The 14,959-nt window shown below is 40.6% G+C and overlaps 1 protein-coding gene across 3 annotated transcripts; it reads right to left on the bottom strand.

Annotated features, from left to right (window-relative positions):
- Positions 1 to 2,545: 2,545 nt before the first annotated feature.
- Positions 2,546 to 11,790, bottom strand: nr2e1 (nuclear receptor subfamily 2, group E, member 1). 3 transcript variants are annotated; one of them, XM_030405245.1, is made up of 9 exons: positions 8,541 to 8,729; positions 8,261 to 8,406; positions 7,517 to 7,604; positions 6,948 to 7,183; positions 6,428 to 6,574; positions 5,771 to 5,867; positions 5,504 to 5,653; positions 3,797 to 3,902; positions 2,546 to 3,525 (listed from the first exon to the last, which is right to left on the bottom strand). In XM_030405245.1, exons 1-9 carry the CDS (start codon positions 8,617 to 8,619, stop codon positions 3,363 to 3,365), a joined length of 1,212 nt encoding a protein of 403 aa, XP_030261105.1. In that variant the 5' UTR covers positions 8,620 to 8,729; the 3' UTR covers positions 2,546 to 3,362. The 3 variants fall into 3 exon arrangements, with proteins under 3 accessions (XP_030261105.1, XP_030261106.1, XP_030261107.1); XM_030405246.1 differs by lacking the exon at positions 8,541 to 8,729 and adding an exon at positions 11,171 to 11,790 and having other exon boundaries at positions 3,363 to 3,525; XM_030405247.1 differs by lacking the exon at positions 8,541 to 8,729 and adding an exon at positions 8,809 to 9,003 and having other exon boundaries at positions 3,363 to 3,525.
- Between the last annotated feature and the right edge of the window lie 3,169 nt (positions 11,791 to 14,959).

Raw genomic sequence — 14,959 nt, 5'->3', positions numbered from 1 at the left:
AAACTATAAAATGTTGCTTCCATTGTTTGTTAACTGTGAAAACACTTAGAACTTCAGTTGAATTAACTTCAAATTTACCATTAATTAAGTTTTACCAAACAAAGGTTAGGCTTGTGGCTAATCAGAAACTGTTTTATTTAGCGCTACCTGGTAAAGAAAAACTAACACTTGGTGCAAACACATACTTAAGTAGTGATTCATTACATAACACATACATTTATTATAACTAATGTATGACTTTTGATCAATTGATGTATGAATTTACTCAAGCGGTGTCATGATGATCAAGTCTCTGAGTTTCTGAGATTAATTAACACTTAATGGGCCGTCAAGAAATGATTAAGTCTTATTAATTTACAGTTACATGTCACTTTTTTAGGCGACCTGTACTCTGTCATGTAATCCAATACAACAGCGCTCCCATAAATTCTGTCCTTACAGAGATAATTTTCAGAACAAGAAGAATTAATTTACCTACACGTTTGTTACTTAGGTTCAAGTTTGATGTACTATTTACAGCTGTTTCCTGAAGGGCTTTCACAATGTCAGATTTTCACTGCACAATAACAACAATATCAAGATCTCTAAAGAAACATGTTTTAAGAGGCCTGAGTCAAAATCTTTGTGAGATTGATTATTTGGCCAATATATTACGCTCACTTATAAGAGTGTAGGAAGATGTGGAGAGAGTATGTAACCCAAACTTTAAAAAAATCATCCAAAAAGAGCAACTATGCTCAACGTATAGTCTCCAGTGAAAGGAATAATTTGTGGCTCAGCAGTTGTGCTGGATTGGTTTATATCGTACACCTAAAGAAGTGGCCGCTGGGAGTTGTGCTTAAATACGATCAACTGACCAACTGAGTCCAGTTACATAGAAAAAGGCATTTTATATCCGCGCATTTAATTAGCCTCTCTGTATCTGTGTACCATAAAGTGTTTTTTATGGGCAGTTCTGCATCAAAGGTTTTGTGGAAATGGCTCAATTTTCAAATGTCCCCTTATTTGCAAAAAAGGTTGTTCGCTCGCCTGAGGTGTGTTTTGTTGGTTGCGAATCAGAGTTAATGTGCAAAATGTCTGAAGGAAACAGTTTTGCTGAATGAACTCCGATGTAGCGAACATTCAACTCACATGACTGATCAGCTGTTTTCGCTGTCTGTATTACAACCACTGCACTTCTTCGTCGTCTCCGGACAGCATGCAACATGGACAATGCTAGCTCACATGCAAGAACAACTAAAACTTGCCCCGTCGAAAGTATTTCCTGAAGCCCTCTCTCCATTTTGTCTCCTGGTTTGACGACCTCGAGCCTCTGTTTACGTCTACATCCAGGCATGAAGTAGCCACGTAGCCCATACGCTTCATCCTCTGCCAAAATTAAAAGTGAAGTAGCCCAGTTCATTCACTCAAAACGGTTTATGAAAATGCTACTCTAGACTTTTTATGGAAACAGGGCTAGTCCCTCTTTGTACTCATTCTTTCTGTGAATGTACTTTAACCAATTTGGCTGAAAATTATTATCACAACTTGATTTTATTTTAAGAGACAAATGCCAACGAGCTAACTAACATAGGAAATTAAGCTAAATGTGTCTTATTTACTCTCAGTAATGACTTTATTCGGGAGGTAGCTCTGTTAGCTTTAACATGTCGGACCATTATAATCCCTCCTTTTAAAGGGGCTGTGTGTCACAATTTGTGGCAATTTACATGTATTAATCCCCTTTTTATTGGCTGTATGTGTGCCGATTGTAACACGATGCGAACAGTGACACCTTCTCCATCCCTCTCTGTTGCTTTCGAGTGCCTCGTCTCAGTGCTAACGAAGAGCTACGGTAGCTAACGTTAGCTTAGAAACATAAACGTTCCACAGAGCCCCTTTAAAACACAGGAGCCACCATGAAACTTGTGAATATGGGTCAAACAGTGATTTGCAGGATGATGCAGTTTTATTTTAAAAAAACAGCTTCATATTACTTTAAGATCAGTGGCTTTTTGGTCTGGTCAGATTTGGCAGATATTTATACATCCACTAATTTTTAACTAACAGTCATTGGTTGATTATCCATAAAGCACAATGACTCGATCGTATACGAGGAATTTAAGATATATCCTGCCTTAAAGGGGCTCTGTGTATCAATTGTACACAATTTTACATGTATCAGTGACTTTTTTATTGGCCATGTGTGAGCGTATTGCAACGTGAGGTGAATAATTAGACCTTTCTGTCCCTCCTGTTTGCCCATACAAGCCTCTGGATGATTTGTTGAAGTTGCTTTCCATGACAAACTAAAGGATGTGACTTTCAGACCGTTACTGACCTATTTCTACACTCATTTCTACTAAAAGTTAGTGTTCCTTGCAGTGATGTGCTTTAAAGACAAGTTTCCCAAATGCAGCTGGTCGTTTTGTATCTGAAGACAGATGAATTCAGTGTCTTTTATTCTCTTGGTTACAACTCTAAATAGTTATAACTCCAAATATTTACAACAGAATAAAAACATCACAGGCCACAAAAAAAAAAAAAAAAAAACATTTTCCAAGTGCTGAATATGATTTTTATCCAGTGTTAGTGTCTAACTTCACAAAGTCGACCTAAACATTTTTAATGCTGCGCCTCAAACAGGACACACCAACACAAACAGGACAGCAACCACTTAAATACAAACACCATCTTCAGATGAATGTAGTTTTACAGTCAGGAGGCGATGCGAGCGTATCCTTTAAAAGTCTCCCCCTCCCCCCCAACCTCGTTCTCCGTAGAGTTTGTACCTCTCCTTCCTCGTCGTCCCGTGCGTTTGGTTTCAGCACCGGATCGAGGGACAGAGTTTCACGGCCCCTGTTCTTACGCATGCGTCATCTTTTTTTTTTTTTTTTTTGGTTTCCTCACTGGGATTGAACACAGCAATAAAAGACTGAATTGGTCGTCAAGCTCATTGGTCTCGCAGACACTCGAAAAAAACTTCTTAATATATAACAATTCTTTGTCAGACATACTTGGCAGGTGCTCTACAGAGTCTTTAGGCGATATTTAAACACTGTAGGCTGTCTGTGGCCACACCAGAGATTGCAGTGTTTTTTCTGTATCACACAGATAAATCTAGAATGAAAGTTACAAGCTAAATCCTTAACGATTGTTAACGGGCTACTTGGCGAGGCTGTGTTGCAGTCTTTGTTTCAATAGAGCCAATAGGCCTATATAGGCTATTTAAAGACAGCCTAAGAGATTTTGTGCTCAGCAAAAAAATTCACCCCCACGTTTTACACCTGCTATGATTTGACATTCCGACGACTGCTGGGTGGGTCTCTGGGCCTTTCAGCTCAAGTCTTTTTTTCCACGTGCCCGGATAGATGGCGAAGAATTCATATATCGCTGGACTTGTACATGTCGGAGAGGAGCCGAGTGATGGGGACGTTGCCGATGGTCTTCTTGAAGAACACCTCCTCTATGGTGGACGGGCCGACCGAGCGGAGCGCCGGCAGCAGCAGGAGCAGCTTCCCGAAGCGACAGGGCTGAGTCGGGTACCTGGAAGACACGAGCGAGGGTCAAAAACAGCTTCTGTGTGCAGACTGGTCTGATGCAGCCTGAGCAATTAATTCACACCTGTGTTAAATAGCTGCTAATTAGAAACGAGGTTCAACTGTTGCACCTGTGCACAATTACAGGAGACGGCAGTGGCTTGTTGCCTCATTAACTTTATAATGAAACTGGCTGTTAATGGTTACCTGCTGGAGACGGCGCAACATGCGCAAGCTCACAGCAGCAGCATCGACTGGCGGAGTGAGTTGAGTCTTACCTGGTGTGTATGTAGCTGTTGAGAGTGAGCTGCGCCTCGTCTTGTAGTGCGGCGATGGCGCTGGCGTTGCGGAAACTTCTTAACTCGGTGTTGCCGTGCGTAGGAACTGTAGGACAGAGGCAGGATTCGAAACTGTTAAACCGGTGGTGCAACATATAGATAATGGCATACTGTTAAATGAGCAGCCAGAATAACTTTTATCACCACTGCCTTGCCAGAAGCAGACACATTTTTGTTTATTCAAGGTAATAAAAATGCTGTCAGTTATTGATTAATTGAAAGAAAATTAGTTGCCACTTTTCTCCAGTTTTTGGTCATTTTTTAAGCAAAAAACATTTGCTGGTTCCGGCTTCTTAAATATACGTATGTGCTGTTTTTCTTTGTCATTTATGGTAGTAAATGAAGAGTTTGGGACAAAAGGAGCTATTAAAGATGTCACTCTGGGGCTCTGGGAAAATGTGATGCGAGTAATTTAAATATTTTGACCAAACTTTTACAGGGCCAAAACTGTAACTTAATGTACTGTACTGTATTGTTTAGATGCAAAACGATCTCGTACAGAAGACCTGAGATTCTGGTGATGCATTTCCAAAGTCTGATCTTAATTGTTTGCTCTCGCGTGTTTATGATTTAAAATCAGGTGAAAAAAGGTTTTCCAGGATAATCTCTCTACATTACATTTTTCCTAACTCAGGGCTTCCGTATCACAAGGATTCCATGTTTCCTTACTTGGCTTACTTCTTTGTCAATCCTTTTTATGTACAGAGCATTTTATCTCACAGAAAAGAAAACAGCATAAACAGTGATTATAATGTTTTTTTTTAATTTTTATTTAACTCTCGTTTAGTTAATAGTGTAAAATATCCAGTGAGCAGTGATGGAATGTAACTAAGTAAACTGACTCAAGTATTGTACTTATCAGGCTTGGGGATAGATGTAATGGGATCACGTAATTAGGATACATAAAAAATGTCACTATACTCCGATAAAGTTACAAAACAAAAAAGATGTAATTACATTATAGATACATTATCAGTAAAACAGAACTGCAATTTTAAAATAAAGAATGATACACTATTCTGTAACCACGCACATCTGAGCTCACAAGTCTCACACACATCGATCTGGTCTTGAGTAAAACTGAAAATGTAGTTTTTATTGATATTTCTTTTCTCTTGTCTTTTTTTGAATATGATTGGTATTGGGGTACTTCAAAAGTAACGTAAGTAATCAAGTTACATTACTTTGAGATTGTGACAGTTAGATTATGTAACTGACTACATATTTTAACAGGTAATTAGTAAGTATAACCCTAGTACTTATGGACAAGCCTGAGGTAGTTGTACTTTACTTGAGTATTTCCATTTTCTGCTACTTTACTGCTATACTTTCACTCTACAACATTTAAGAGACTTATGGTACTTTGAAGACTGCATGTTGCATTAGAGATAAAGTACCATATATTTTTTAGATTAATTTAATTTATAGGCAATCAGATAAAAAAAAACCATACATGTACTACATGTTAATATATGTATAATTTACCTTGACCTGTACTTTTGATACCTAAGTACATTCAATGTCAGTTACTTTAAGACTTTTACTCAAGTACTCTTCATGTGGATGACTTCCACTTTTACCAAAACAATGTTTTTCCTTTATTTTACTCAAATATGACTTTTGGACAATCCTTACAACAGCACTGACCTGCTTTGAACGTCACGATGCATTTCAAACAGGCGAACTCTGTGGCATCCAGGCGCATCTGTCTGAACCTGATGACCACCTCCTGAAGTGCTTGTATCTCAGACATGATCTTATTCATCCGCTGAGACTCTGTGTTTTCAGTGTTCATTCCTGTGAAGGGAAAAAGTTTTTTAAAAATTTCAGGTCAACGCCACTGCAGTTTTTGACTCACATGTGCAGCCGATTAGCCCTGTAGTCAGATAAGCTCTCTTGTGCCCTGTTACTTACCAGAAACAGCAAGAAGAGTAGTGGAGTCCACAGGAATGGCCCACTGCGCAATGCCCAGAACGAATAATTCCCTCCAGGAATCTTCCAACAGAATCAGCTGTGAGGAGGAATTGTTTCAGTGTTTTTTTTTTTTAAAGCCTTTTTAAATCTTATTAAAACACCTGTAACTCCTGCATAAAACACGGCAGGTGTGTACTTACTGGTAAGACTTTTGAAAGCTTATAATATGATTGAATTTAAAATATTTAAAGGTGCATTACGTAGTTTTGGTGGTATGAATTTTAATCGGAAATAGAAAAGTCCTGATTTTGTCTAAACCAGTCATTGTTTTCATGACTGAATAAACAAATAACACAATTTCATACTGTTTTACTTTATACGTTGTTTACATGTGGCAGACCCTGCCACCTCTGTAGCTTCAAACTGCATTCTGGGGACCCTATTTTCATCTGAGAACAGCTTGTTTATTCAGTTATGGAAAACAAAAATTCTGAGTATGTATTATCACCTCATTAATATTGTAAAAAAAAATATATATATCTGAGCCCAAATATACATAGTGCCCCTTTAAAGTTAAACGACATCAAGTTAAATATCTTAGAAGTGTCTGTTTTCATGTTTTAAAAGGCCCCTGTGGGATAATATTTGGTCTTGTACCTGATCAGATAGGGGCAGGGTGGAGAATGCGGGGACACTCTTCGCCCACTTGATGCTCATGAAGAGGAGGCGCGCCGCAGACTCGCACACAGACTCCGTCGCCACCTCGTACATGTACATGGGGGTGCCGCTGACTTCATGGGGATACTGGAGAGAGTGAGAAGGATCGTCACCATCGTCACTTCGCGTTATAACGAAAACACGTTTCAGGGAAATGGTCAACAATAAAAGGTCAAATTCCAAGCTCCAGCGCCTGGTTTTATAATTATTAGTGTTGCTTGTGGTGGATTTACAGTGAGAAATCTAATAGGCGGATTTGTGGCACCAAATCGGGGCAAGAATTTCAACTTCTAACCCTGGCAAAATAATAATAATTAAAAAAAAAAAAACCTGTAATCCTATAATAACATTTGGGAAGGCTGTAATACAAACATCCACTGAATATCATAAACCATTAAGGGAACTGTATACGATTTACATGTCCCGTACAGGTGGGGTAAATTATTATTATTAATCATACCTTCGGGGTGGGCTGCGCCAGACCCACGATGGCTTGCCTCTCGGACGTGGTGGCCACTGAGCTCATCTCCAGGTTGTGTGGCTCCAGCTTCGTGACCGTGGTGAAGAAGGGAGGCCCGGGCAGACAGGATCCAGGGAAATGGGTGGAGGATCCGTTCACCTCTTTGTGGCCCCGGAAATACAGGGCGACCTGTTTGCGGATGGTGGACGTCCGGGGTCCCCTCTCGTGTTGAACGGCTGTGGAAACGGACACAGAGTGAAGGAATGAACCTCTGAACTGCTTATTCATCTTTTTTTTTTTTTTTTTTTTTGCAAATTACAAGTTAGTTTATATATCTAATTGAACGGCACTGTAATGTTTTTCTGTAATTATTTTGTCTGTGCGAAATAAAAATATTGAATCTCTAATTTCAGATAAAATGAATAAAGAGCAGCTGATCATCAACTTGTTGCTACGTTTGCACCTCAGTCAACAGCCTTAACACAGTTTTTTTTCCCATCCGGTCCGCCCACCTCGCCGCTGCACGGCGTGTGTTTAGCCAAAGTGATAATTCAATTAAGCCCATTTACCGTCTTTATTCATGTTCACTTCCAGACACTTTTTCAAACGGCACGCTCGGCACTGGTTTCTGTGAGTTTTGTCGACGGGACAGCCGCCCTGTGCAGAGAGAGGGGAAACAAAGAAAGTTACAGCCTTCACTTCACTCGAACAACGTAAAGCTTTGTGCTATTATCATCCTGGGAGGACAGTCTCACAGGTGAAGGATCGTGCTATTATCGTGTGGCTATCGACCTCCTCCCCTGCGGCTCCGGTGCGGCCTCAGCTCGGAGGATAAGTACTCCATCCCGCCCTCTGCTGCCTAAATCCTCGCCTTAGAGCCATCCCATTAGATTGGATTACACCTGCTGTATTAACGCAGCGCGGTGTTTAGCCCAATACTTAATGGTAGAGGCATGACACAATTAGGCTCATCCAGGGAGATTTAACTCTGCGCCAGGAAGGGGAGCGCAAACCCGAGTCTCTGCGTAAAATGCGCGCTCCGTGCGTAAAGCTGGCATTGGCGTTTGGATGAGGATAAGGGACGTCGGTCAACTTGAATCCTGCTTCTGATAAAACTCCTTTGAGTTGTTACTGGGGTATACTGAGTGACCGATTATGAGGCCTTGTGATTGCTTGTATCTCGAGCTTGATTGGGTCTCCACAAACATCATGATCAACATTTTTTTTTAAAAAGATATTGCAACAATTCCAACCTGTGTGAATGTGAGGATAAACTGAACAGAATATGTAAGAAATAAGGAGAAAGGCCTCACCTGAGAGCCAGATTTGCAGACGTACGTCCTGTTTCTGCGGATGCTCCTCTTGAAGAATCCCGAGCAGCCGTCACAGGCGTAAACACCGTAGTGTTTCCCCGAGCTGCGGTCGCCGCACACTTTGCATGGGATGTCCAGAATCCGACCTGAGGAAAAAAAATAAATGGTCCATAACATCTGTTAGGCAACACAATCACAGCAATCACCGAACACAGACATGCGGATAGAATGTCAGAGCAAATCCTGGCTCGTATCATCAAGAATATTAAGGATGGATTACAAGAGCAGCTTCCAAAGACATAAAACTTCTGATGATTGTTGCTTTCGGTGCTTTCTGCTCGGGTTGGCACCGTGCACATGCCAGAAAAGAACTCGTTCGCGATGGACAAATCGGCCTACAAATGACTTGTTTTTGTCCGACGTCAACCCCACAAAACACACACACACACACACACACACACACACACACACACACACACACACACACACACACACACACACACACACACACACACACATACTGGACAGCGCCCCGCGCCACAACCGACCATGGGAATTCGCGGCGCACATTTCAGGAATAAAGTCCGGTGGGAAGCGTCATATCTGAGCTCTCTAAGACAATGGCCCGGGTGCGCACAATGGAGACATTAGGGGAAAGTGTTAACTTAATGATTTTCCCCCATTGAACCTCGTCTGACTGCCTGGATCTCGACAAGCTGCCAACTCCCCTTCATAATGGGACTCGACAGCTGCTTTATCCCGCAGGTCTATAGGCCCCGGGATTAGGGAGTGACACTGCACCATGAGAATAATGCGCACCAACTCGTTTCACCAACTCAAATGAAGTGTATGTAAATCGACCCCGGTGTAGATGAAAAAATTTGATTTTTCTTCTTCTTTTTTTTTTTTTGTCAAGATTTTGCATTGAAATCTATAGAAGCATATTCGTATGCATATGGGGGAGTCTCCTTTTTTTCCATTCTGGAGGGAAAAAGCCGTCTATGTAATTACACTGACGTTTTGCCACCTGCTCATTGATTCGCCAGTGACCCGTCAAAAAGGGTAGCATGGGAATAACCAGCGAGCAGCAAAAACAATGACTCCGGGAGAGAGTTATAGGGCTTCAATTGGCAGATTATTAAGAATCAGAAGGCCGGGTAGGCTCTTTAACTGCTGGTCACAGGCGTGTAATTGCGATAAAATAGAGAGGAGAAACTTTTTTATGTAGCGTTTTAAGTGTGTGTGTGTGTGTGTGTGTGTGTGTGTGTGTGCGTGCGAAAGTCTTGGCCTGCTGAAAGTTATTTTCTCTTTATGGGAGTCATTTGAAAATAAAGAAATACAAATAAAAATCAACCAGCTGTAAAATACACAAGATGTCTATATCTGGTAAATTACAGATTCTCTGTGGCTAATAATCCAAATGTTGACTGTGCTCGTAGGAAATACTTTTACTGGTAAACATATAAACGTAAACATATTAGTTCATTCAAGTTCATTTGCGCACCTCCTAAATAAAAGTTTTAGTTGAATGAACGACGAAAAAAAGAAAGAAAAAGGAATGTGCGCAAACCGAATATCAAAACTGGATTTTAAGGGAGTCAATTAAATAAAATGACACACATTTTTTTTGTTGTTGTTGTTGTGAAGGAGGGGGAATGTATTTAACTTCCCGCTGTGGGGGTTCAATTCGTCTCCATTGTGTGCAGTAATTGCTTGAAGATATATGGCATATTCTATTAACGTAATCACCATCAAGGCGAAAACCTGCTAAAAGAACTGGAAATTAAGGAGGTTTTTTTTTCCCACTGGGAGCAGGAAATGTCTTCACTGGCCACCCATAATGTGGTTTCTGAACTTGAATCCCAGAGACGGTGTGAGCCTGTTTGTTCCTTCATTTAGAAAAAAAACATGTTTGGTTCTGAACACACCTGCGAGGAGGAAGCAACAGTTGGACGTGAGCTTGGAAGTGCTTGGTGATGGAGAGAGAACACTCACGAGTAAATATTAATGTAGCAGAAATGTCCCATCTATCTAAAAACAGAGCAATAACCTCCATTTACTCCGTTATATTAATAACTTGAGTGCGATTTGATTTGAATTTTTTGGTGAGGCCTAACAGAGGGGATGCTCTGCTGGGAAAGGTTAAGACAGAAACGCGCCGATTAAAACTGAAGCTAAATCTTTCAAATCACAAGAATAAAAACTCAACAATTTAGTTTTGGAAATCTCTGAATGCATTCGTGAGTAACTCTTGAAAATTAAGGTTGTTTTTTGTTTTAATTGTAGGATAGAAACGCGCGCACGCAGACGCGTAAAGACAGACAATTTAATTATTACTATTCCTGTAGAAGAGCAGCACAGAATTAAGAGAAGCTCTTATCTCCTTTAAGCCACATTATCACTGATTTAATGTCTGTTTTTTTTGTTTTAAATGGTGTTATTCCTCGTTTGGAGGCTGAAAGTGAAGTGAAGGCAACAAGTGGCCGCGAAGCGAGAGAGGAGGATATTCTCAACACGGACTCACCTTGTTATTTCTTTTACGTCTCAGCTTCACAGAGAATATAGATTTCTTTATTCCAGTCTGGCTGTGGGGCGCTTTAATTGTCAGACGTGGACGCAAGTTTACGCAGCCAACTGTGTGTGTGTGTGTGTGTGTGTATGTGCGCGCGCGCTCGGGGGAAAAAGACACGGACGACAGCCTTTTCTCTCACGGATCACTACTCACATTTATTCAAGATCGTGAGGAACGAACTGAGTTTATCATTGCACTAAAACTCTGATGACAAGAGGAATATCACTGTTTTTTAAAAAATAAAATATATATATATTTCACGCACTCCACGCCGCAGAGAGGCCTGATACTCTCACACCAGATGAATCAGGGGGAGAGGAAAAGAAAGCGACACTTACTTGATTTGACGTTCAGAATATCCAGACAGCCACTTGTTGAGCCGGCCGGTTTGCTCATCATGGATGCTCGACTTAATAATAAAGTTCAGGATGGAAAAAAAATGAATGTCCTCTCTCTCTTCTTTTTTCTCGCTGACAAACAGTTCAAAAAAAAAAAAAAAAAAAAAAAAAAAGACGCGTGAAGCCGCAGCACTTTCCCTGCAAGTCTTCACCAGCAGATATCAGATCGGCGCGTCCCGAGTTGCCAAACTTCACAGATTTCCCTTTCTTCGACCTCCAGATTAAGACACGGGGTTGTACATTGTATCAGAAAGTCTTCAGCTCCAGGGAAAACCAGACTTCAACCTCCAGGGAGAGCAACCAGTTAGCGGCGGCAGCAGCCCTCCAAGCCGGTGCACAAAGTTGGAGTTGGGCAAAAAACGTCAGCCCGAAGCGCATCCGATGTTGCCAAACCCCGGTGGGAAAAGAAAGTGGAGAAAATAATCAATTTTCTGATATTCTGACAGCCGAAAGCTTGTTAAAACCAGGACACGATGTGACTTTGTGGTTGCGCGTTCCTCAAATAAGCCTCGGTAATATTTATGAGAAGTGTCAGGGGGGGAGAGGCTGGAGGGTGGAGATCTCCACTTCCTTCATCCACTTGGCTTTCTACTCCAAACTCCAGCCTGACGTCACTGGCGTGTGAGGGAGTGCGCGTGTGCGTATGTGTGTGTGTGAGACCGATGGTGTGAATGTGTGTGTGTGCGCAAGTGACGTGAAGTGCCTTGCTCGTAGGTCATGAGGCATTGCAAACACGCAAAAAAAAATAATTGAAAAATGAAGAAAATAAAACATGGAAAAGAGAAACACGTGTTGCACGCATGTTTCGCGCAACATCTCGATTTGTTTCAGCTTTAGATTATTTCTACTTGAGCCACAATAAACGACTGAAAAAGGCTCACAAATTGATACAACTCGAAATGCAACACGACGGCATGTTCAAAATAAAGAAATAAATAGAAGAGATGCAACAAACTTTCTCCATAATGTCTCCATGGAGGCATTTTCTGCATAAAGGATGCACTCATAACATTATCAGTGATGCTGAGGCATGTTGTGAAGAGGTTACTATGACTATATGCAGGCGAAGGGGAGGTTACAGTGTCATGCTCCTCATTTCCTACACACACAGGCTCAAAAACAATTGTGTCTGGTTACACATGCAGTCCTTATACCCTGCTCAAGGACAAGTGCCTGCATGGGGCCCACTGTAGACACTTATCAGTTCAGAGCCAGAGTTAAACAGCTGAGGTGGATGTTGTGCTGATGTTCTCACAGCTACCTTAAAGATGTGTCGGCTGTTTGTCACATTATCACTAGCCAGAGGAGAAGGAAAAACATGTGGGTTTAATGTGATATTGTAGGAATGTGTTTGTTAAAGGCTTATTCCGAGTTTCATTCATCAACCCATCGCAGGTGTGTGTGTCTTTGTCTCATTCACCGGCTCCCATTCAGAAGGGTTTGTCAGAGATCGTTAGCAGGACAGACAGTTAATGTAAGGACAGAGACACAGAGGATCAGCACAAAGTCAAAGCAAGACTCCTGTGATTTGATATGATGATGAAATAAACAAATGCAATAGAAAAGAAGGAGAGAAAAGGGGGAAGAAAAACACCAGCCATGATTGATTTTCATGTCTGAATAAGCAACATGAACGAACTGTTCTCAGAGGTCAACAATGCTTCATGCTGTTTCATGCTTTGCTTATATTTGGTGGACATTTGTAAGTACTACCCTCCTTCAAACAGACCTGATTGTCCCCCCTGAGGACAGCTTGTTCATAATGGAAATATAACAAATACATATTTCTGACTTCAGTGTTGTTTTCAAAATTCCATCTGTAAACACAAAGAGAACATTTGAAACTTGCACCCTCACCTTTCCTTATTATAGCTAACAAAATGCATTAGATTAATGAAATAGGAAGCACTTTATAACAACCATCGTTAATAAACGCTGAATGAACTTTAGTGGTTCTAAACAATTAAATGCTTTATAAACCATTTATTAAGCAGTTGAAGGTGTTATTAACATCAGTTGCAACTTTTGAAATAAAGTATTTATAAAGCATTTAATAGTTTTTCAGTGAAATAACAATTAACTAAACTTTGATTAAAGGGGCACTATGTAGTTTTGGAAAAAGAAATAGATAATATTTACAACACCGAGTTTTAGAATTATGATTTCTCTCCATAACTGGATAAACAATCTGCTCTCAAAAGGAAAATAAGGTCCCAGAACACTGTTTGAGGCTAGAAAGGTACCAGGGTCCGCCACATATAAACAAAGTAAAACAGTATGAAACTATCAGTTTGTTTGTTCTGTTTATTCAGTCATGAAAACAAAGAGAGTTTGTTAATTTTGTTTGTTTAAGCATGAAAATCAATCAATGAAGATGTTTTTATTCTCATACTATTTTCCTCCCAGTGCACCTTTAACTATAAATTAACAATTTATTAATTATTGTTTTTATAAAATGTTACCATAAGTGGATATATCTCAGTATTACCTTTAAATACTGATAATAACAAAGTTTATCTTTTTACTTCACTCCTGGAGCCGTTTTGTTTTTTGTTTATAATGAAAATATCCATTAAAAATTCAAAAAGAAAACATTTAGATTTAAGCTGTCAAACATTTTACTTCACGTTTGACTTCTCATCTACGTTTACCGCAAACCTACACTGCAATTTTCCCCTCAAGCTCTTAACACTGTTGCCACATTTACACCAGACAATAAGATCACGGTACAATAAACCTAGAGACATTTTTTATACCGCCGCTGCATAAACTGCACGTACTTGCAAGGCCAAATAAAAGCAACAAACACAAACAAACAAACAAACAAACAAAACAACACTTTACAGGACACTGCAGCAGACAGCTTCAGCACAGTCTTGTCCAGAAAGCCCACTTTAAAAGAACACTGTGTGGTTTGGGCTGAAGACATTTTGATTTAAAGAGGAAGTTTGAGTTTAGATTAGTGACTGAACAAAAAAAATAAACAAACTCTCTTTACTTCCACGACTGAATAAACAAACTGACCTTAAAGGACAACCGCTTTACTTTGTTTATATTTGGCGGACCCTGCCACCTTTCTAGCTCTCTCCTTTATTTTTCCTCTGAAAACAGCCTGTTTACTCAGTTATGAAAAAAAACCATCTGACTTTGTATTATTACCTCATTAATGTCGTAAATATTGAAATTCTGAGTTTTAATTTCTTCTCTAAAACTTCACAGCGCCCCCTTTAACAACAAATTATAATTAGACACACTATTTATTTCACTCCCTCGTGCCTCAGCGCCTGCGCATTAATTAAAACCGTCTTTGGTCGTTTTAAGGTTTACCGTCCACACCTCCCATCACCCCCCGCGGTCAGTCAGTCAAGTCAGTCAGTGGCACCGGGGCGGCCCGTTCACGTCCGGAGGCTCGGGGCCGCTGCGGCCCCGGCACACTGACACCCTGACCTTGACAGCTTGCTGTGCTTTCGCCGGGCAACTCCAGAAATCCATATTCTGTGTTTTAATTGTGTTCATTCCCACGGTACACCGAAGGCCATATGGACACACAAAAGTGTCGATTTAAGCGGACAGGGGCGAGGCGGAGAGGCGTAGTTAATTGCAATCAGCCATTGTTGTGTCTTTTCAACCTGAACAGAACAAGGCTGGAGACTAACAAGCCCGGGGAGAAAATCACCAGAATATCCATTTGATTTGGTCCTCAAAGGGAAGTTTACGCACACATATTGT

This window comes from Sparus aurata, chromosome 22 (assembly GCF_900880675.1).
Source record: "Sparus aurata chromosome 22, fSpaAur1.1, whole genome shotgun sequence".
Classification (NCBI taxonomy): Eukaryota; Metazoa; Chordata; class Actinopteri; order Spariformes; family Sparidae; genus Sparus; species Sparus aurata.
The sequence above is the reverse complement of the archived record's forward strand: the minus strand, read 5'-3'. Positions and strand labels throughout refer to the sequence as shown.